Consider the following 24273-nt stretch of genomic DNA (forward strand, 5'->3'; position numbering starts at 1 on the left):
TCGTCTCTCTCTCTCATACACATAAATACATTTGTGTAATTTACATGTTTTTACATACTTATTTTTCATAGTATATATAGATGTGTGTTCTCGATAATATCGAGTTTTTATCCGTTTGCTAAGTTTAACGCTTAAATCTACAAAATGTTCTTTGTTCATCTCTTTGTATTCGCTTTTCGTAGCATGTCCCCCCCTTAAGTCTACTTATATATTATAAACTTATATCTATTAGATGTACAATGTAGAAAAAAGCAATACAAAAATAAAAAATAAAAATACAAAAAATCAAAAAATAAAAAAGAAACTTGCAACATTTGGTGCACATAACGCACATTCTTATAAACTACAAAAAACAGGAGATACTTTGTGAGATGAGAGCGTGAGGGCAACCAGGGTTGCCCCCGCTCGTGAAAATCACATATTTATTTACTACAGACTACAGATAGATACAGATATTTCTACACCTTATATATTCAAAATATTTTTATAATATAACAAATGGAAAAGAATGTAAAAAAAAAAAAGAAAATTCAACTTGGTATTTTTTGTTTTTAGTCTTGTTTCTGCGACTTTTGATACTGCTGCTAGTACTCCTCCTCGTCCTGCAAGTCCTCCGCTGACGCTGACGACGCCGCCGCCTCCTCCTCCAGGTCCAGTTCACGCAGCAGCTACTGATACTGTACAAATTTGATGACATCATTGACAACGGATGGACGGGAGGCAATAGCCGGATTGGTAATTGTTATGGGCAGCTCCATGGATGTGGGCACACGACTGCCACTGCCACTGGTGACACCAATGACAGCAAGGCTATGCTCCAGATTGCCATCGTGCAGCGGCGCAATGATGCGTCACATGTGCAGCCCACCAGTGGGATGCTCCAGCGTCGACATGATGGGCGACTGATCCAGCTGCGAATTCGTTTCGCTTGTGCATGTTGCCATCGGTGATGTCAGCTGCTGGTGCTGCTGCTGCTGATGATGATGGTGGTGGTGATGATGATGATGATGATGAATGCTGCTGCTGCTGCTGCTGCTGCAGATGATGATGATGATGCTGCTGCTGCTGCAGATGATGCTGGTGATGATGGTGGTGATGATGATGATGCTGCTGCTGCTGCTGCAGATGATGCTGACGATGATGGTGGGGCACATCGATGACATCAGTGCCGGCCAAAGCAGCAGCCAGGAGATCATTGGCGGGCGCAGCAACGACAGCAACGGCATCATCACCAGGAACGTCACCATTATCATCAGCAACGCCGCCAACGGCATCATCATCATCATCGGCAACATAATCGACGCTCATCGCATCATTCACATTGACCAGCTGCAGGTCGCGCTCCTGTAGATAGACTTTGGCCGCTTGGATGATATCGCTGGCCTGCAGTATTATCCGGCCGCCGTCGTCGTTCTCGAAGACAACGTCGTCCCGCTGTTGCATAATGTTCATCAGGTTATCGGTGGTCAACTGCAGTTGCTGCCCATTGACGTTCAGCTGCAGCACTTCCAGCTGCAACTGATACATATCGTTTGGCGCTAAGCCATCGGCCGCTTCACCATCATCATCATCATCGTCATCATCATCATCGTCACTAGCAACCACAACGCCATCCTCAACCATGTCAATGTCATCGAGATTCCCATTGAAATCACCGACAATAACATTATCAGTCACTTGCTGGCTCAACGGCGGCATGCTCCCAGTCGCTTCCATCTCCTGATCGAGCTCCTGCTCGTGCTCGTGCTCCTCCTCCTGCTCGTGTTCCTCCTGCTGATCGGGCAATAGCATCGCTCTCAGCGGCACGGGCACCAAATGATTCTCGCTATCCAGATACAGTGTATCATTGTAGATCGGTGTAAAATTGTTATTGTTGCCCAGCGAGCAGAGCTGGTGCGTGGTCAACGCTTCACAGGATCTGTTGGAGTTGCTGGCGCGATGCTCAGCTGGCAGCATTAAGTTAGACGGCTGCTCGCTAGCAGCACGTTCCGTTTCCCGCTCATGCTCCAGCATCTGTTCCATTTGAATTTCGAGGAGCAGAGCGGTCTCCATTTCTTGTTCCTTCTGCTGCTCCCTCTGCTGCTCCTGCTCTTCCTTCTCCTCTTGCTCCCTCGACTCCGACGACTGTGCGGGAGGTTGGTTCATGTTGCATATGCGCGTAAAACGCTCCCGTGCCAGCCGCAATTTCTCCGCATTGCTTCCGGTAGCGAGACCCTCTTCGTATCTGCGCAACGCCTCCAGTTCATGCTTCGTTAGGTTTGCCTCGCGTGAGTAGGGATCGATGGGACGAGTCCAGCTGCGCTGTGACAACTCGCGCTTGCCACACGATGACATCAAATTATTTTCGTTAGTTTCTTTTAGCTGCTGTTCTTGCTGTCCCCTGTCCATTTCATTATCGGGGGAGCTTGGACAGGCCAGCTGATTTAACTGGTCTTCCTCATCCTCCTCCTCTTGCTCGTCCGCTTTTTCTTCCTCCTCCTCATCATCGTCATCCTCATCGTCATACTCATCCTCATCGTCATCATCATCATCATCATTATCATCATCCTCCTCCTCCTCCTCATGCTCGTCATTGTTCTGCTCTTCCTCCTCCTCCAGCGTCTCGACCAGTTCGTCCCCTTGTTCCTGCTCTTCATTCTCCTCTCCTTGTGGCAGCACTGGCTTTGCCTGTGTAGTCGCAGCAGCAGCAGCTTGTGGCTGTTGCAACACTAACTGACTATTGCTATTATCACTGCTAACACTACCTCCATCTCCTTCTAATCCTTCTCCTACTCCATCACTGCTGCTACTACTAGTACTCGTACTACTACTAGTAGTAGCACTACTAGTAGTAGTACTACTACTACTACATCTGTTGTCGTTGTCGTCGTTGTTGTTGTTGTTGTTGATGTTTATGTTGCTGTTGTCACTTGCATTGCTGGCAGTCGAGGCGCAACTATCGCTATTTTCATTGCAACTAAATGGGGCTGGCACAGGCGATGGCTTGTAGAGTGTGGGCAGCAATATGTTCTCCAATATGGTGACGCCACTCGCATTTGAATTGTCGGCCAATGCTTGAGCGGATCGCTGCAGTTCCCGTTCCTCTTCAGCGGCAACAACGGCAATATTCGAAACAAATGAGTTGCTGTTGCTGCGATAGCTGCTGCTCTTGTTGCTGCTGTTCTCATTGTCGTTAGCAATGCTGCTGATGTTGTTGTTGTTATTGTTGTTGTTATTATTGTTGTTGTTGTTGTTGCTGCTGCTATTGTTGTTGCTAATGTTATGCTTGTTGCTGCGATAAGTCTTGCTAATGTTGCTGTGGTTGCTGCTCAGCGCAGGCGACATGTTGCTGCGATCGTTCGCCGTCTCCAACAGCAACGTTGTGTCATTCACCTTCAGCTCCTTCTCCACAGCCGTCGCCGTTGCCTCCGCCTCCGCCTCCGCCTCCTCCTCCTCCTCCTCCTCCTCCTCCTCCTCCTCCTCCTCCTCGCCATCGGATGAGAAGGACGACGATGTTCTTATTGGTTGCGGTAGCGGTTTTATTTTTGACTTAGTTTTGATTTTGGTTATCGACTTGGTTTTTGTATTTTCCATTTTAAGTTGATTCCGGCGACGCCGTTCAGTCTTATTTTTATTTTTGTTGTTGTTGTTGTTATTGTTGTTGTTGCTGCTGCTGTTGGATGTCGTCCTCTGCATGAGTTGAGTCTGTGGCGAGTCTGGCACTTTTGTGGCTGCTGCTGTTGTTGGAATTGCTGCGGCTGGCATAGGTGCATCTTCTGCTATGGCAGCAACAGCAATTGCAGCAACTGTTGCTGCTTCTAGCTGCTCCGGCTGCTTTCGCTGCAAATGCTCCGGCTCCGGCTCTGATTCCGGTTCAGGTTCGGGCTCAGGTTCAGGTTCAGGTTCAGGTTCGAGGTGTTCCGCCTCCTGAACCACATCGTCAGGCTGGACGGCCGTCTGCTGCTGTGATATATTGCGCGACTTGAAGATGCGCTTCTGTCGCTCCTTAATGGGCAAACTGAGCTTCTTCTGTTCCGCTTGCAACTCGACCACATCTGGCGGCGTCACATCTGGCGGCACAATTGCTGTCGTTGCCATTTCTAGCTCTGCGACAAACTCTTCGCAGAAGACCTTGAAACTGTCACCGAGACTTACGTTTAGATCCAGGCCCAAATCAGTCACAATGGGGATTAGGTTACGTTCCCCCCCTTCCCTTTCTCCTTCACTTTCGTTTGCCATGTTGGTGCCGTTGCTGAGGTGAGCTGGGACAGCTGCCTGCGGCGGTTTGCTGAGTAGCCGCCTGTAGCTTGGGCAACCATTTTGTCCATCGGCTGGCACTGCAGGTGGCTGTAGTGCAGCCTTCACCTCCTCTTCCTCCTCTTCGGCGAAATCAAAGCAAGAGGAATTCTTCTTATTTCGACCAGCAGTGGCAGAGACGACTGTTGGCACTGGCTTGGCAACGTCTGTCGTAGTAGTTACAGCTGGCGTTGGATTCGATGCTGTTGCTGTGATTGCGGCGCCCGTTTCGACAAAGACAACACTTGCCGTCGAATTCGTATCGCTATCGATGACAATGAGATCAACGCTCCGTTCATTGCTGGCGGCATCGCCACCGCTCCCATCGCCGCTCACATCGACGAACTCCTGCAGCACCACATCGCGCCGATCCTTCTTTGGTATGTTGCGTACACGCTTCTTAATCGAGGACGAGGTTGAGGATGAGGTCGATGCGACAACTGTGAGTGTCGTCGCCGCTGACGAGGATGTATCACTGCTTATGGCGGCAGAGCTGCCACCACTAGCTGTCTCCTCAACCTCAGTCCCATCATCCTCCTCCTCCTCCTCCTCCTCTTGCTGTTGCTGCTGCTGCAGCTGCTTCTCCTGATCAGGCTGCTTCTTGTTGTCGGCCTTTGATTCGATCAGAATCTTCTTCACTTGTTGCTGCGGCTGCTGCTCTCCATTGCTGTGCACAAGCAGCTGATCCTCCTGCTCATCCTCACCCCATTCGGACAACAGGCTCTGCTGCAGCGTAAGGGAAGCATCTGTACTCTCTAGTTCCGATTTGGGTAACGCCGACTTTTCTTTTGCGGCAGCGCCACTGCCAAGCTGATTCGGCGTCGTCGGCTTATTTGGCGTTAAGGCATGGTCAAGCTTGGACTGGACGTGAGCAGCTCTGCTGTTCGCCGCCTCATGTGTGCTGACCAGGTTGGACATGGTGCAACGTCTGTCGCTTAATATGGTAGGTAACAAGCTGCGTCGGTGGCTCTTCTTCGTTGGCACTGTATTATCGGACGCCCAACCATCCTGCCAGGAGCTGCCGTTTTTGGCGCGACGCTTAAATTCCAGCTGCCGGTTGACGGTGCGCTTGCCACGTCGCTGTTTTTCCAGCACCTCCTGCACTTCCGCAATCCCCTCGGCCAGCATGCTATTCTGCCTGAAGCTGCAGAACTCAGCTGCTGTAGATGCTACTGCCACTGCCCCTGCTGCTCCAGTTTCAGTTTCAGCATCAGTATCAGTATCAGCAACAGGAACAGCTTTGTCTGCCGCCTGCTCCATCCCAGTTTCCACATCTGTTTCAAGATCAGATTCCTGCTCTGTCTCTAGCTCAAATTGCGGTCCCAGCGCCGTCGCCTCCAGCGTCTGCAGCGTTGCTCTTTGACGTGGTCGTTTCGGCGACTTTTTTTCCGTTGACATCGTTCTCAGTTTATCCTTGGATGGAGAATTGCCACGCTTGGACAGAACTGGCCTTTTGGCCAGTGGCGTTCCAGCATCCAGTTCCGGCGGCTCCGGTATAGTCGTATGGCATCGCTTTCGAATTTTGGGGGGACGCGAGGATGTCTCATTCATATCCATTTCGGCCAGCGGAAGTTCTGGTTTATTGGGATTCACAGCGTGATCAACGGTCACATAGGACTTCCTCGCAGCCGTATCGAGTATGCGATGCGCTTCATCGGTCAGCGTCGGATCCATCACAATGGAGCGATACACATTAGATACCGCTTCATTATTGTCCCTTTTGGAGGTCAATGTCCGTGCCGATGTCCGGGCCGATTTCCCATCGGTTGCACGCGACAAATTGCCTTGGGACGCGCGACGCAGCTCATGATATGACGCACTAATCTCCATATTGCGATGCACCTCGCCAACCACCTGGAAATGCGTGTACTGATGGTGTACCAGCACACTAATGCTCAGCGCACGAAACTCACAGGAATGGCACGAGTAAAATGTCGTCGGTTTTATCTCTCCGACACGAGGCTGCGGCTCCTTTACGTCAATCGGGACAGTGGGCGTGAGTGGCATGATGCGTATCGGCGAATCCTGTCAATTAAATATATACAATTATTCAATAATGCTAGCTGAGAAAGGCAAAGATGTCTAATTCCCAATATTCCAAATGTTTGCCATCAGAACTCTTTAAAGGTTTGCAAAGAACAACTCTAAATACCCTAAATTAGATACTTATATATGTAACGAGTAGTTATAGTGGGATTAAAAGATCTAACAGCAGCATTAGCATTAGTCGTAGGAGAGTCGAGTTCGTGAAGCGCTGCAGCGTTAAGATCCTCAACAAGACGAAGTCGTCAACGCCCCGAATACCCGAATAGTTGGAATATTAAGTATATATTCCGTAAGAAGACAAATTTGAATGAACTTCTAGTCGAGATAGCTGCTAAATACATCAAAGCATCACTGACAATAGTTGGTGTTAATTTCCATTTGTTAGCAAAATCGAAATTAGCTAAACTGGATCTGAAATCTGTGGCACTTCTATATATTCTCTGAGCCGGTCATGGCCAGCCATCTTTATATACATAAGTATATTCTGAGTGGTCGGAGTTGCTTCCTTCCACCAGCATTTTCGATGGGATATCTGTGATATTCCTAACATATTTTCTTTCTTTCAGGTGCATTAATAGACTGACAGATATGATCAATAATGAGTCGTCACCTTGACACTATCATTTGTCCTCTTCTCGCTGCTGGCTCCGCTGTTGCTGTTGTTGTCATCGTTGATGTGCACGCTATTCGAGAGTTGGGCCTGTATCAAGGTTTCAGGTGGCCTTTCGGAGGCGGCGGCGGCGGCTTCGTCAGATGCCATTATCTTCACACTGAGCGTTTCGGCCGATTTGAGATCCTCGAAAAACAGCGCCAGCTTCTGTTTTTGCAGGTTTTTCTTTTCTGCAATCAAATCAATAATTAATAACAATAATTATAAGATAAAATAGAAATAATTAAAATTGGTAGATATGATGTTATTGAGATTACAATTCCCTACATATTTCTAACTGGTTTTGCGAAAGCGAAGAAAAATCCTCAATCCTGGCAGAGCAGAAGCAGCATCCTAGAATTGCATGTTGTGAGCTCCAAAGACATAGAAGCCCTCAATCCAACAAAGATTCTCGCATTCGTGCAGGATTCATGGGGTTGAGGAGCTAGAGGCCCAGCAAGGGGCCATAGTAGATCTAGTAGGTCGCCGTGCAGTTATCCCAATAATATTCATACAAAATTCTCATCTTGCCATCGATCTCATATTTCATAGCTGCTTAGATCCCTCTACTCCGCCTACTGGGCGACCAGTACCAATCTCGCTCGAGCCGGCACAGATCTAGTAAGCATCGAATTTTTGATTTGACTTTGTTGTGCCACATTTGAAAAACACACAACAAGAGCTCATATATATTTTATATCTGGTAGTGTTCAGATCGTGCTCCAAAACAACAAAAAAAAAAAAATTGTATTTCTTTTTTCTCACTTTTTGTCTTCTTATTTTTTTACGTGAACTCTTTATTTTGTGTACTAATCCAAAAGCGAAATAAGAAAATTAAGAAGCAAAACGAGCGAAAATAAAGAATGGATTTCTGTAAGGACATGCGGTCCTTGTGCTGGAATGATTCCGGAGAAGCCGGCTTTATTGTAAATATGATCAATGCCGCTGGGGCAATCTCGCAGCTGCGTCTGCAATCGCTAATGGAGAATGTGAAGCCGTTGCAGCAGATGCTCATCAATCGCCACTATGGCACAATTATCGTCGGTGGCCTGGCAACGGGTGCAATGCTCTATTTGGGACATCGCTGGCTCACCGACAGCAACGTGAATCAACGTGATCCAGGCTGGTCACAGCTCAAGCAGCTGGACACGGGAAAGAATACAGAAAACAATGCTGATGCCGCAGTCGATGCAGCAAATGATAATAGTAACGGGGACCATACGCTGCAGTCCAACGACTTTGACAATGTGGACTAGGAAGAAGAATTGCCACATCTATTGCCGCATCTAAAAGTTGGTTATTCCAATTATTTTCTGTTTGGTTGGTTTACGTTGGAATTTGTCTAAATGCGGACGATGTGATTATGAAAATATATTTGAATGGGAAAAGGCCTTTTCGTATTTTGAATAAGCTAGGAAATTAAAAAAAATAATAATAATACTCACTTTTGGCCAACTCGATGAAATCCAATTTGCGAGGACAGTGAAAGGGATAAATCATCTTTGCTGAACTCACAAATTCACTGCATAAAAAAAGGTTATAGGTTAAACAAGCAATGTGGGACGACGCACAGAAGTATGCCACTTACAAGGTTTCCTCACTGAAAAAGACGACGACGGCAAACGGTGTGCTTTTCGTGGTAATATAGCAATTATCCTCGGCGGTGGCAACCCTGCCCGGCCACCAAAGCTCCAATGCATTTAATTTGACCCATACAACATCGCCACCCCGATAACGGGTCGGTATCACCTCATCGTTGCGTATGCGTCGCATTTTGAGATCCTATGGGAGCAGCTGCCTCGCTGCCCTCAGTTGCTGATGGTTGTTGACCTCCTCCTTTCCCTCCTCCTCCTCCTCCCGTTGTGCACGCAGAGGCGGCTGTAAGCATTATCAAGAAATATTTTAAACATTGGCGAGAGCTGATCAAATGTTAACTAGCTGTAAAAGAATTAAACGACTTAAAGCTATACTAAATTGTACAATATGTCTAAGCTCTTATAACACTTATGCATATAGTTCAGTTGGGTAGCCCGCCGGAAATATTGTGCACTTATAATTAGATCGAATGGCAACCCTAAATTTACACAAATACCGCTGCTGTTGTCCATAGATATGCGTGATCCGAGTTCCAAAAGTATTCGATGACAACAAGCCAAGAAGCCTATCAGAAGCCTATTTGGCTGCTGTTGACTTAAATAGCACTCCTGGTTTATGTTATATATAAATTGTGTTTAATCGGAAATCGATTTGTATCGATTACTGCGCCATTTATCGATCAAATTCAATAAGCTTAATCTACGGTAGCTTATATAACATATTTAAAGTTTCCAACTCTTGCAGTTTCTATGACCCGACTTTTGATGCTCATCAAATATATACTTTGTGCTTCTTTTAGCCTGTTATTTGGCCTCTTTCCCAATCGGATTAGAGAAACAGACAACGGACAGACATTGATACATTTGTGCATTTATTTCGTTTTCAAACTCAATCTATTGTATATTAGAGTTAATATTTAATGTTAACTTTATTTATAAATAGTCCATATCCCAAACATTTCTTTAAAAAACACAATTTCCGTTTACTTTTTTGCTTTGTTCTCGCTGTAATTTATTTGTATTTATTAATGTATTATATATTTGAGTAATTACAATAATTCAGTATATCAATATATATATATATATATATATATATTGTATATGTTTGTATAGTGGTGTATATAGAAAGATAGATTTTTCGATTTTGTAAGCGCATCAAATTCAATTAGTTCAATATGGGGAAGTGGGGCTAAAGCTTGTATAAACGACAACATCGAAAAGACGACAAATGAAAGGACAAAAACACACTCGAAAAAATATACATATATCTTTATATAGTTAGTTAGCTATCGTTCCTCGCATATCATTCATCATTTATCGTGATGGCTTCCAAGTATATAATCTGGGTATATAATTGTACTTAAGTTTAAATATAAGACAAAGAATCTAATTCACAGCTTTAATTGCTGCAATTTCATACAAATATTTATCGAAAAAACATCAATGATTGTAAAAAAAAAAAAACGCTTACGTACATTTATCTCTGAATAAATGTTAATAAAACTTACACATAGTAGTAGTCATGTAAAATTGTTCGTCTTACTTTACGCTACGTTTTATTTGAAGTTCTTGTTTTAAGTTCATCGTTTCTTTAATTGTATTTTTTTGTTTTTTGTTTTTAAATGTTTGTAAGTAAAAAGTACATTGATATAACAACAGCGTCATTCCATATAGTATTATCCAATCACAATTTAGCACAATTTTCAAAGACAGAGAAATTCACAAAAAAGCAAGAACATAGACAAAAACTAAGTACAAATTAACTAAAAATAAACATTTCACATCTGTAAAACATAGGCCAAAAGGCGCACTGCGACTGTTAACGCTGTTAACAGCCAAATGTTAAATTGTATGTGTGTATTAGCATTACAGAGTACAATGTCTGCTGTAACAATGTTACAATCAATGTGTATCAGCAAAATAACTGTTTTGCCGGGTGAGCGTATTGTGTATATATATTCCTCATAATCAAGTTAAATGATGTGTTGGCATTGCACTTGATTTCGCGTTATATTCCATATTAGGGTAATGCTACAGTTCCAATTGACGCCAACTGTTAACAGTAACAGTTTCATCATTTTCGCTGTAAATTTTAACTCTAATTCCTAGTACAGCTGCTGTTGCCAAATTAACAGCAACAGCTGCGTTCGTTTACCGTTTACTTTTTGCAGTCACTTTTCATTTCATTCTGTCCGTCAACAGTAATTGTTTCGATTTCGACAACGCCTGCGCTGTGAGTGTCTGTATATATTATTATTATTGTTATTATTATGTTTATTGTTGTTCTATTGCCATGCAATGCAGGTGGCTGACTGGCTGACGATAGGGCGGGGGGGATTGGGGAGTATTGCCTTTTATAATGTCTTCGATTTGGATGCTGTTTTGGGTAGGGGACGATATCGTCATTGGGTGTCGACACGACCGCCGTTGCCATTGGTTGCCGTTGCAAAATCGTCACCCACAATTAGCACCTTGCCGACGCCATCGGGCGCCACCAGCTCACCGCTGAGGCCATCCAATCCTGGCTCGCTAACATCGCCGGGTATTTTTGGCTTGGGACGATGCGTATCGACCGCATCGATGGGTAGCTTAATGTGCTCCACCTTGCAACCGTAGGCGACCGGTGTCAGCTTGATCACCGTATGCAGTGGAACATACAAATAGGGCAGCTCATCGGCGGATTTGTCGAGAAAGTAGGCAAACAGACAACGCAACACGGCCTGATGGGAGACAACAAGCACATTGCCCTGTCGTTCCAGTTCCATGATGACTGGCTCGAGCCGTGCCACCAGATCCTCATAGCTTTCGCCTCGCGGATAGCGATACGCAAACTTGTTCACATCACGCGCCTTAAACTCCTCGGGATAACGTTCCTTGATCTGCTCATAGGTCATCTCCTCGCAATGGCCGGCATCGATTTCGTTGAGTGCCTTCCAGCGCTCCTGAGGCGCCTTAACATCCGCCACCGTTTGAATAGCCCGCTTCATCCACGACGTCCAAACGCGTAGTCCACCAATCTGCTGCTGACCAATAAAGGAGGACAGGGCGCGTGCATATTGATGACCACGTGCACTCAAATTCGAATCGCCACCGATGAGACCACTCAAATTGTGCTCGGATTCGCCGTGTCGGGTCAAGTAGATGGTGCGCGGCGTAATGTGTATGTTCATCAGGTAGTACACAATGCGCGACTCCACGTGACCCTCATTGTTGTAGACGACAACCTTTTTGCCGGCATTGTAGACCTTCATGAAGCTCAGATGAGATTCGGCGACCTCATCAATGGGCTGATAACGTTCCTCGTAGTGTTCGATGCGTTGCAGAAAGTCGCGAACAACCAATTCCGTATTCATGTTAACGTAGTCCGGTGAGCTGACCTTCACCTCGAGTATGTTCTGCTCGATAATCTGCGGATCATCGCATATCGATTCGACAAAGAACAAACGAAAGCCATGCTTCTTAACAACAATATCATAGATTAGCTGGCGACGATCGTGGGTCGAGTTGGTCGCATCGAATACCGCAATGCTACCCAAACCGCTCAGCAGCCATTCGCAGGAATCGTGGAGTGCCTGATTGGCGCAGCGATTCCGTATGGCCATTGCCTCCTCGTTGTCGGCGCGAAAGAACTCGTGCGACTTGTACGCGGTGGTCGCATGCCGCCGATACTCGCCCAAATTGAACACACGTGTCGCAATCCCAATCCAATTCAGATACCGTGCCAGCTTCTTCGATATGAAGGTCTTGCCACGCGCCGGCAAACCGACCATCGCAATCACATGAGGCGTTGTACAGTCAGCGATTGTCCGTTCGCCCCGTATGGGGAACGGTTTCGTCATCACCGTCTCCGATGTGGGTGGCAATAATTTGCGCAACTCCTCGGACATCACAGATGGACACACATGCAGCTCATTCTCAATTGCCAGATCGGCCGTCTTCTTCAGCTGATTCAGCGAGGTGGTGCGCACGCGTAGCGACGGCGAGGTGTTATAGGGCATGTCCATGATACTGGTTAGAACCAGTTGCTTGGCTAGCAACGCGGATGCGGCGACAATTGCGGCGTGTCGCTCACTTTGTTCGCGTTCCACTTGCAACTCTTGCTGACAACAGCAGCGGCAGAACTTTTCGCTTGTGTTCGCTTGCTCGGAATTGGACGAGGTGGAGTTGGAATTGGACGAGGTAGAGTTGGAATTGGAGAAATTAGAGGTGCTGGTTTGTGTTGGATTCAGCGAGCTGTACGGTTTGGAGGGATCCTGGGACGGGGGATTTGTTGCTGATGACGATGATGATGCGTTAGTTTTTGTTGTTGTTGTTAGTTCTTTATCAAGTGTTGGCAACGATTGGTCAGTTGTTGGTGTTGCGGGTAATAATAAGCCAGGGTTGTCCTCATCAATTAATTGCTGCTCAGCTTGATTAGAAGATGCACACTTAATTTGTTGTTTAAAACTGTCCTTATCGTTGTTGTTGTTGTTTAGTAATAGCTGCTGCTGCTGCTGATTTGTTGTTGTTGGTGTTGTTGATAATAAGTCTAGGTTGCCCTCAGTAGTAAAGTCCTGGTCTGTCTTCTGGTTGCTGCTGATCAACAAGCAATTGTTGTTGTTGTTGTTGCTGCTGCTGCTGTTGTTATTGTTGCTTTGGCTAGCTGTAATGTAAAGTAATTGTTTTGAATGGTCGTTGTTGTTCTTGTTGTTGTGCTGCTGCTGGTTTGCTGCTGCTGCTGCAGTTGTTGTTGCTACTGCTGTTGCTATTGTTGTTGTTGTTGTTGCAGGCGCTGTTGCATTTAGCAGTTGTTGTTGTTGTTGTTGTCGTTGTAGTGGTGTGAGACATGAAATTAGGCGAGTATTTGTTTTAGTTGTCTGTGTTGTTGTTGTTGTTGTGAATGGATTGGTGATGGCTGAAGATGAAGGTGAATTTGATGTTGTTGTTTCGTGTTCCACATGAAGCACCTCAACAATATTATTCATAAATATGTGTGTGTGTGAATTAGGCAAAATTTATTGTGAGGCAAAAGCGTTAGCAAAGAACCAACCACCAACTTGTAGTTAAAATTAGTGTAAATGAAAACAAGTTAACAATACCCGAGAAGAGCACAAAATATGAAAATAGGAATAAACTAGATAGCAACACACAGACAGACACGCACACGCACACACACACAAATGTGTATATAAATATACGTGTATGTATGTGTCTAAAATAGCCGATAAATGTTTGACTTCTTTGCACTTGAGAAACGAAGCGGACGATCGATTGAACGAACGCGTAAGAATGGAAGAAAACACCAACAGCCAAAGAAGAACGGAACGAGAAGTGATGAAAAAAAGAGCAAAAAGAAACGTGCTATGAGCGTGGGCGATAGAAAGCAACAAAATGTATGCGCGTGTGTGAGTATGTATGTGTATGTGTGTGTGCGTAATAGATATGGGGAAAACAGCTGTTGATCGAAACACGAGGGATGCGTGCTTATATATGAGTGTGTATGTCAGTGTGTGTGCATGTGTTTTATTTATGTTAAGTTTTGTTCTTTGTTATCGATAGTTCAGCCCTGGTTGTAATTAGCAATCGATTAACAGAAAATTGTGAAGCACTTGTTTTTCTGATGCTGCCTGCTGCAGAAATATTGTTGTTGCTGTTGCTATCTGTGGTTGGTTGACTGCTAGACTGCTGTTAACGACACTGTTAACACGATTGGCATCTCGTTGTCTGTCTTTTGGCTACTCTTTTAATGCTAAAATTGCAATTGAACAAATAACTATAAGAAACAAGAGAGAATAAGAACAGAAGAAGAAACACATAAGAGCACATATGCCAAAGAATATTTGAGAACATATTTTGCGCATGCGAAGGCGAAGGCATTAAATTGATCTTCAGTTTGATTAGCGACGTTGTTAGCTGTTACGCAAGATCAATATGAAAAAAAAACACTATTAATAACTATAGCAAGCAAAGCGAAATTATGATAAATCAATTGACGATGCGCACATGCTAAATTTATTAAGCTTGAGTCAGCGGCCGGCAATTGTAAATTACAACAAATTATCAGCTTATGCGTAATCGTTGCTGAATAACTTTCCACACCACATGCAGCAATGTAAATGTGTGTGCGTGTGTGTATATGCATAGGGTAGAGAGATAAAGCCAAATGACATATTTATACTCAAGCAGTAAATGACGACGACGTTCCGTCTTTATCAATTGAACTCAACACTTGCGGAACTCAAAATGGCAGACAACAACAACAATCGATCTCTGTCAAGGTCAGTGCTGCCAGACAGGCCATGGAGGCCAGACATCAACATACAGCAGACACTAATCTAACGCACCTACTCACACACACTCACATCGAGAACATCAGCTGTGTTTGGCGGAAAATAACCGCAAATTGTGCACGATTTTTTTTAATTGATCATATTTTTGTATTTCAAGCAGCAAATTAATTGGCATTCAAAATACTTTACAATTAGTAATGCGCTTTGTAATTCGATGTGATTTATTATTATTACTCCGTTTAGAAACGATTTGAGTATTGAATTGGTCTCAGTTTTAGGCTCATAACATATTCAATTGATTTGCTGATATTGATTCATTTTTCTTCAGGCAACACCTGTTGAAATGGGTTTTAGTTTGCTTATTAGAATCACCACTGTCTGTTCCAATTGGCGATCACTGTACAACAACAACCAACATGGCTCAAGTGTTCAACGTGTGGTGTTTTATAATTGTTCTTGCTGATTAATCCAACTGGAATTAAACTAGTTATTATGCATTCCAATAATAACCACATTGATTCGTGCAACAATATAAATGCGCATTAGCAACACACAACAATAGGTGAGTTTTGTAATAAAAAATAACAATTGAAGACAGCCACTTATCAGACTGCCCTGAAGGGCTAATCAGATGTCAGATTTATGCATGTGTGTGCGTGCAGTTGCAATTACCTGGGCCGAGTTTAGAGTTGTAAAACAGCGTTCCAGAAATAATACTCACAATATATGCAACAGACAGAAAGATGCGAACAAAGAAAAGAAAAGCAAACCAAAAATATAACAAATAATAATGTGAAACTGTCACAACGACGATCGATGCGCCGACACTAAAAATTGTGCACTAAATGCAAAAAACAATAATAAACCGATCGAAGCAAATTGACGCTGCGACGCTAGAATGCAACCGCGACAGCGCAGTTATAACTGTCAACTTGCCGGCAAGCAGAGGTCACAAAAAACAAAAACAATAAAAAAAAAAGCAGAATCACAAAACAAACTAAATAGGTAATTTAAAAAAAAATAAATTAAACACGAACACCTAACTAAGCCACACCGAAGATGGAATACTCTTGAAGACCGGAGGAGTTTGAGCAAATTTTATATTCTTCTGTTTCACAGCTGGTTGTTAACTGAATATTCACACTTGTGCAGTTATATTGTTCCTCTGGCAGCTATATAATACAGTAGTTCGATCCGCTCGACAGACTCTGACAAAAAGGAAAATATCGAAGACTGAGAAAGCTCTATTTATTAAAAACAAAAATAAAAGCAGTGGACACAAAGAACGGATAAACCGCGATGGCTATATCGACTCGGCTAGTGATGCTGATCAAGTATATATATATACATCCATCAATACGTTACACACATGCCACGACAAAATTGTAATACCCTCGTTTACCATAGGGTATACATAGTGTTTTGAAAACATCGCTAAAATCGAATGGCGCGATTTTTGCAGCGAGTTTGATTGGCAACTGCAGCTGGCTGAGGCGACAGCGTCGACCGAGCTTTTGCAGCAGCAGCACTTTATATTTACATACATTATATATATATATATATATATATGTAGACAAATTCACAATTGTCTGAATGCAAAGTGGGATGGGGTTGGGTGGATAGATGTATAGCGAGTGAGAGGAGCACAACTCGCTTAACTGATTCCAAGTGCAATTGAACAAATGACAGAAAAACAAATATGAAAAAAACTGCAAATTTTGCTGTATGAATATAATACAAGTATATAGACATATATATATATGTAGATTACGGAAATGCGTCACAGAAACGATCTTGACCCATGGTGATAGACGACGAAAAGCGAAAAAGAAAAAAAAAAGAAAAGAAAGGTGGATGCTATCAGCAATATCAGCACCAGCAGCAAGCATAGTTCAAAAGCTTCCTCTTCTCGTCTACAACTGTACTTGTGAAATAAGCTGTGTGTGTGTGTGAAGAATAAGGAAGAAAAGCATACGAAACATCTTTAAAGTCATTTTGGCAACAGCAGCTTTTATTTAAGCAGCAATCGTAGCAAAACAGCTGCTTTTCATTTTTCGCCCCTCTCTCGCTCGCTCTCACACGCCAGCGGCGTTGTGTTATCAATGTGGCATGCACTCGCCAAGCGCGTGGCCAGTGTGACCACATTATGTTGTCTTTGTTAACGCGCATTTATCGACACTCGTTCATAAAAACAAAATGTTAATGCGATTAAATTTTGACGCTATCTGATAAGTATTTCTTTTTGTTGTTTCCTTTTTTGGAGCAGTGTATGTTGTATTTGTTTGATTCAAACAGCACGCCGCAGTGTGATGGGCGGGCTCATTAACCCTTTCTCATCACAGCTGCTGCTGTCGTCTTCAGGCCATAATTAAACACGACCAGGCCAGGCCAATCTATTTGGCGTGGCACGCGCGGTCACTATCTGACACAATTTCCAGTGATAATCACACTGTTCTGACTTATCAAACAAAAAACACAAAAGAGGAGGGCCAAGCCAGTTAGCCAACAAGAACGCAAAAAGAAATTACTGATAAGACACACTAATGAATCGCATAATACACAAAAAAAATAAAAATTTATGCGCAATCAAAATTCAGCCCGAATAAACTGTATATAACAATGCAATCAATGAATATTTATAGAGTTTCCCCCCTATTACCACTAATAGTGCTGTCTAATCGCATTGGTGTTATTGCCATTGCTGCTACCAACATAGTTAATAAAATATTTACCAATTTGAACAGGTGCTTCTGCCCGTCTATAATGCTGACAATTCCGTTATCTCTGTCAAACATTGTAATAACAACTTATTAGTCAGAACAGTTTGGTTTCTTGTCCATAAATATTCCATCTAGAATAATAATGAGCTCATTTCTCATGTGGAAAACTTTGATATATTCATTTATGCAATAGTTTTTTTGCTTTTTAATGCTGTATCTCCACGTGAAAAGAAACTTGGGACAGGTATAATATTAATATTATACCACATCTGACTAGTTTGCATGTGTGGAATATTTGCAACATGTAATCTAATATTATCAAATTATTAATAACGATTTAAATAAGCTAAATGAGAATTCCCGAGATGAAAAATGAGGATGATACAGTGAGCCCTCGCATATTATAACTATTTAATTTATATATGGTTTTACTTTTATTTTTTATTTTTGGTTTATACGCGAAAGAGAAATTAGCAACGCCTGCGGAACGCTAAAGGGAGCGCTCACTGTATTTAGTTATTTTAGCAAAACAAATTCATGATGATTATGATGTTGATCTTGACTTAGTATATACCTCGTAAAAGCACCTTTACATTGACATTGTTTCCATGTATCCACTTATGCTAACACATATACCTAAAAGTAAGCTCATGCACAGGTACATACACACAAATGTATAATGGCATAGCTTTGCTTCACTTTCAGTTTCATTGCACATGATGATGATGTACCTGTTGTAAGGGCTTTTAAGCAAAACGTGCCAAGTATTTTGTAACCAATAAACAATGTCGCTGATTCGTCAGACAGGGAGAGAGTCTGGCAACATTCTTCAACCTGAATTTCAACAGTGAAAACAAAGCACCAACCAAAAACTGCTGTAAATAAGCACAATAATAATAAGTGTTGCCAAGCGCATTTTACTTAGAATAGGAATTATCCTCAGCCTCCCGATATGTAATCGAGCAGTAACCGCGCAAGTCCCCCTGGGAGCCATTATTACTGTATTGGCTCTCTTTCTCTGTCTCTTTCTTTTTCACTCTGCAAAACTGTACAAGGAGAGTAGGGGGAGAATAGGTACTTTACGGTTAAGCTTTCACCCAAAAATTGGCGCAAGACGAAGACGAGGCAATAACCGACAACTGAGAAAGACCTTTTGTGAGTGTTTCTCAGTTGTCGGTTATTGCCGTTCATCGGCAGTAATTTCATAGAAATGATTCACACACAAAACAGAGGCGAAAAAATACAGCTACTTGTTGAAACTGTAAAAGGTATTCCATTGAAATGTATTGCTCATTGTTCAAAATGTTGCCAAATGCAACTAAACTTAAAACAAATACACTAATATACATAATTTAATAAAAAAAAACAAGAAAGAAATACAAGCCAACAAAAATAAAATGAATGAAAGCCTCAAGGCCAAAAATATTCGAGTGTTATTTTTATCAGTGTTTGTTCAGATAGAATTTCACACTCAACAAATTATAGAAAGTATATAATGCATACATACATGTATATTGTAGAACGTTTCTCGTCAAAAATCTCATCAAATTGTTAAAAACTAACAAAAACAACGCAAAAAAAAAAAACAAAAGCATCTCTGAATGCGGAAATTCAGTAGAAGAGGCAAGCAAAAATATTCTAATATATTCAACAAGAACAAAAAAGCTGTCCCTATATGTTTTTGTTTTGATGATTAAAAATTACGAATGACGACAATAATAATGTTCGTTCATGATGATGCTGCTGCAAATGCTTATGACGAAGCGTAAACAAATCGCGTTAGAGGCGTAACTGTAACAAGAACAACACAATCACTGCATAAAATAAGAAAAGAGAGCGCAGCGACTACAGTAGCCAGCGTCAGTGTGACCAATACCATCTTGAAAAACACATACACTGACACACACACACACACACTCATTTTTGCAGTGTGTAAAGGAAAAGTTTGTTGCGTGTAAATCAATAAGCAACAGACAAATTAATTGTGTTTAAAAATAAATATCAAATTAATGTTCTACAACTTAACGAAAGTAAGAAAAACACGCGATTAAGACATGTCATTCTTTTCTTATCGCGACATGCAGATTTCTGCCAGAATTTAAGAAGAACGTAAATGGAATATGTTCTGCTGCTGATGCTACTGCTCTCATCATCATTTTTGACAACAATAAAATACTGAAGTGCAAGTGCAAGTTCATGTTGATGTGTGTGTGTGTCTCTGTGAGTGGATGTGCGTTTAGTGTGTTAAGTTCAGGGTGCTTAATAATACATACGTAGCAATGTGGACGCCGGCATCGCTGCTTGCCTGGCAGTGTTGCCAAAACACGAGGACATTTTTGTTGTTGTATCACAGCACTGAGCCATATCTGCTGCTGTTGACAGAGAATGCAGCACGCAATTGCCGCGGCAGAGGTGGTTTTGACCTTTAATGCTGCTGCTTCCGAGTTCCTTTTTTCAGTCGTTATTATTTTGCAAGCAACTCAACAGCTCAACACACTCGCACACAAAGATTTAAAAAAAAATAGACAGGCATACGCCACACATTTGTAGGCAACGGTAGTTGTTTGTGTGTGTGTGATTCAGTCTGATTGGACTCGTCGCGTACGCACAAAAGGTAAACGAAATTAATAACGAAATTTGAAAGCAGACGAAAGCAGTGCGCATTGCGTTCCACACACGCCGCTTGTCAAAATAAGAATGAGCAAAAGCAAAAAACAGCGAAAACGGCACGCGAGCGACGAAACGCCATCAGCGACGTCGCTGTCAGCAGCAACAATGCGACAGTGACAGCGACCCACGGGTTAGCTATAAAATGCTAAAATGTTCATGGGAATGAGCTACATTTAATATGAAACATAACAATGCGATATTTCTCATCTTTTTTTCCTTCATAATGACGAGAGTCTTAAGCAAATTCTTTTCTTTTTTTATATTATAGTGAATTAATGCATTTCCAATAACGACCACTGTTTTTAATATATCAACAAAATCTAGCTAACTGAAAGAAAAATTCAAGCTAGATTTGGCGGAAGAAAGGGTTGTCGAGGCAGCACTGAGTCGCTGACTGCGATGTTAAAGCATCGTTAATGCGTGGATTATGAACAGTAATAGCAGCGCTGCCTCGTTACCGTTATAAGAGAGCGATAACAATTTTCACAACGTGGTCCCATGACAAAAAACAATAACCAAAATTGCAAGTGCAATTTACAAATATATATATAGATACTAAAAAATTAAATATTTGTATTTCTTAATTTAATTTGCAAATTTCAAGACAGCGCGCCAATTACAACAGCAATTTCTCGCTCACGTAGTGTGTATGTATATATTTATGTACGTATATACTTTACTTGCAGTAGAGTACAGTATGTATTTGTTGGCGAGAGAGTGAGAGAGAGCGAACTGTTGAATGCAATTGTGAAATGAAATGAAATTGAAGACATTTTTGCAGTTATTGACCCACTGTGCAACATATTATTCAATGATTGGGTTTATTTGTTTGCCATAATTACGCAAATCGATAATGAAAACTTATTAAAGAACAAATATATACAAATTAAATTGTGCGCAATAGCCAAAAAATAAATAAATAAATACAATAGGTAAACCTGGCATTTATGTTCTCCTACCAGCAACCCAACCCACATGACCTCTTCGGAAATATTCCTACGTTGGCCTTGAAAATTGTGCAGCTGGAATGAAAAATTGCTGCAGCACGCTTCGCATTTTTCGCTCAAATTTCAAATCACAATATGTCAAAAAATATGGAGCCCAAAAATGTATGTTAATGGTATGGTTAATGTTAATGTAAATGTTAATCTTCAATACATGATTGCTGCTGCGCAGCAGTTGACTTGTTTGTTCATCTGATTTCTCGTTCAAATAATGCATTTGACGTCACTGCAGGCAATAAGCAATCAGAACCGATAAGCAAATATTTGTAAGTGTGGAATTACAAATGTTGTATGTGTAATTGCTGCTGCTGGATTGATAAGGAATTTGTAATTTGTTTGATTGCGATCAATATAATAAGTTTAGCAATTTTATTTGACTCCATCCAACTTGATACATTTGCTGTGCGACGCGGTTCAAAGTATGTTTGAGCGGCGTTGTGAATTGACTAAAAATTTTCCACCTACTTGAAAGTTACAAGAAATCGTTTGCTGAAATTTATATTAATAACATTGCATGCATGGGAATTTTTTTTGTGAAGTACAAGTGAAATTAAATTTTCGTTTTTAATGAAACCAGAATCTAGCTATTACCTCCTGCTACCGGTTTATAAATTTCTATTACGTTTGGCATATATTTGCGGTTGACAAAATAATTATAAACAGAACTGGTTTAAGCAGCGCGCTAAACTCTTCAAAATACAACAGCTCTCTGCCATGTTAAATTTAACATGTCGCCCGAACGCAAAAGTATACTCGTTAAATGCAACTCTGGAAAAGCTCTTAATGTAAACGTTATGCAGCTGTGTGGACTCCAACGGACATGAGAGAGCGACAGAGAAAGAGATTACAAAGACGACGGCCGGAACAGCGGACAGCACAAAAGGAAATGTAAAAAATTTGTGCAAAATAAATTTGAGTGAAATAACAAAACGATGTTATAAAAATATAATGAAATATGTGTTATTTATGAGCCGAGGCGAATATACGTACTAAAAGCAAATGCTGGAGGAAGGCAGGCAAAACAGGCAACTGATACCCAAGCAAAAACGCACAACAGAGCAACGATAATGAATGCTAAAAAAGCAACACTAAAAACCAAAATAGAGTGACAAAAATCGAGTTTTGCACCCATTGTGTGTGTGTGTGTGTGTGTAGTGCACAAAAAATACATGCATGGAAAATTTATATGATGTGTGTGTGTGTTTCTGTTATAAAAAACAGTAAAATAAACGAATTTAAAATGCAACTCTTACCTTGTTGTCTTTATTTCGTTTTGTGCACAGCCAAACGCTGTTTTAAGAGAAGCTGTTGCTCTTCTTGTCCGACTGTCAAAAACTGTCTCTCTCGCTCTGTCACTCACACACGCGGCAGGAGACAAAAATTTTTTTGCCTTTCTATCGTTTTTTTATTTTTATACCAAAATTTTATTTTGATGTACACTTTTAAAATATATGTTTGTCTTTCGTTGTTCTTTGAATATTACTAATAGCATTTAACGCCACTTTGCCACTGCTACTGCTAATGTTGCTTGGCCAACACTTTTCAATGAGTGCCTCTGCTGCTGACAAGATATCGACTCAACACGACGACGACGATGAAGAGACTGGGACGATGAAAACTACGAAGCAGCTGTAGCAGAAGAAGAAGCACCAGTAACAGCAAGTCCCGCCAAGTGTTGTGCAGCTTTTTTTTTTAAATACCAAAAAAATTAATAAATATGACAGTCATTGTGCCGTTAGAAACAACAGACAATGTACACAGGGCCAGTGGCAATGACAATTAACATGCACATGCACATTTTGTGGGCCGGCGGCGCCTTTATATATATTTTTGAATTGCTTGGACATGCCTAAGTGTGACCATTACGACAAAATGTGTGTATTGCTTCTCTTATCGCGACATGCACATGTCTGCCAAAATTGAAGCAGAGCGTAAATAGAATATGTTCTGCTGCTGCTAATGCTACTGCTCTCATCATCATTTTTGACAACAATAAAATACTGAAGTGCAAGTGCAAGTTCATGTTGTTGTGTGTGTGTGTCTCTGTGTGTGGATGTGCGTTTAGTGTGTTAAGTTCAGGGTGCTTAATAATACATACGTAGCAATGTGGAAGCCGGCATCGCTGCTTGCCTGGCAGTGTTGCCAAAACACGAGGACATTTTTGTTGTTGTATCACAGCACTGAGCCACATCTGCTGCTGTTGACAGAGAATGCAGCACGCGATTGCCGCGGCAGAGGTGGTTTTGACCTTTAATGCTGCTGCTTCCGAGTTCCTTTTTTCAGTCGTTATTAATTTGCAAGCAACTCAATACAAAAATTTATTTTACACACACAAAAAGAAAAAAATAAACGGACATACGCCACACATTTGTAGGCAACGGTACTTGTTCGTGTGTGTGTGATTCAGTCTGATTGGACTCGCCGCGTACACACAAAAGGTAAACGAAATTTGATCAGACAAAAGCCGCGCATTGCGTTCCACACACGTCGCTTGTCAAAATACGAATGAGCAAAACCAAAAAACAGCGAGCGACAAAACGCCATCAGCGACGTCGCTGTCAGCAGCAACAATGCGACAGTGACAGCGACCCACGGGTTAGCTATAAAATGCTAACTTGTTCATGGGAATGAGCTACATTTAATATGAAACATACCATGCGATATTTCTCATCTTTTTTTTTCATAATGACGAGCATCTTGGTGATTTAATGCATTTCAAACAACGATCACTGTTTTTAGTAAATCAATAAAACCTAGCTAACTGAAAGAAAAAAACAAGCTAGATTTATCGGAAGAAAGGATTGTCGAGGCAGCACTGAGTCGCTGACTGCGATGTTAAAGCATCGTTAATGCGTGGATTATGAACAGTAATAGCAGCGCTGCTTTGTTACCGTTATAAGAGAGCGACAATTTTCACAACGTGGTCCCATGACAAAAAACAATAACCAAAACTGCAAGTGCAATTTACAAATAAATATATATATATATACTAAAAAATTAAATAAATATTTGTATTTCTTAATTTAATTAGCAAATTTCAAGACA

The 24273-nt window shown here is 42.0% G+C and overlaps 2 protein-coding genes across 2 annotated transcripts; both read right to left on the minus strand.

Moving 5' to 3' along the window:
- Positions 1 to 604: 604 nt before the first annotated feature.
- On the minus strand, positions 605 to 23717 carry LOC6569497. Its single transcript, XM_043215973.1, is given in 9 exon segments — positions 605 to 998; positions 1090 to 2490; positions 2608 to 3417; positions 3448 to 6300; positions 6932 to 7161; positions 8416 to 8492; positions 8559 to 8848; positions 22482 to 22911; positions 23327 to 23717. Coding segments are annotated over 7 exon segments (5886 nt in total). The 5' UTR covers positions 8744 to 8848; positions 22482 to 22911; positions 23327 to 23717; the 3' UTR covers positions 605 to 668.
- On the minus strand, positions 9661 to 20248 carry LOC6569378 (6-phosphofructo-2-kinase/fructose-2,6-bisphosphatase 1). Its single transcript, XM_032741356.1, has 2 exons — positions 19828 to 20248; positions 9661 to 13336 (listed from the first exon to the last, which is right to left on the minus strand). Exons 1-2 carry the CDS (start codon positions 19916 to 19918, stop codon positions 10968 to 10970), a joined length of 2460 nt encoding a protein of 819 aa, XP_032597247.1. The 5' UTR covers positions 19919 to 20248; the 3' UTR covers positions 9661 to 10967.
- Positions 23718 to 24273: the final 556 nt, after the last annotated feature.

The sequence above is a fragment of the Drosophila grimshawi genome, unplaced genomic scaffold, assembly GCF_018153295.1.
Source record: "Drosophila grimshawi isolate 15287-2541.00 unplaced genomic scaffold, ASM1815329v1 contig_848, whole genome shotgun sequence".
Lineage (NCBI taxonomy): Eukaryota > Metazoa > Arthropoda > Insecta > Diptera > Drosophilidae > Drosophila > Drosophila grimshawi.

Bases quoted from the DNA above. Each gene is read 5' to 3' on its own strand.
- LOC6569378 (XM_032741356.1), bottom strand. From the start codon at position 19,918: ATGGCTCAGTGCTGTGATACAACAACAAAAATGTCCTCGTGTTTTGGC. The intron at 13,337-19,827 runs GTATGTATTATT...TAAATGCAACAG, and splicing joins GCCGGCGTCCACATTGCTAC to CGCCTGCAACAACAACAACA.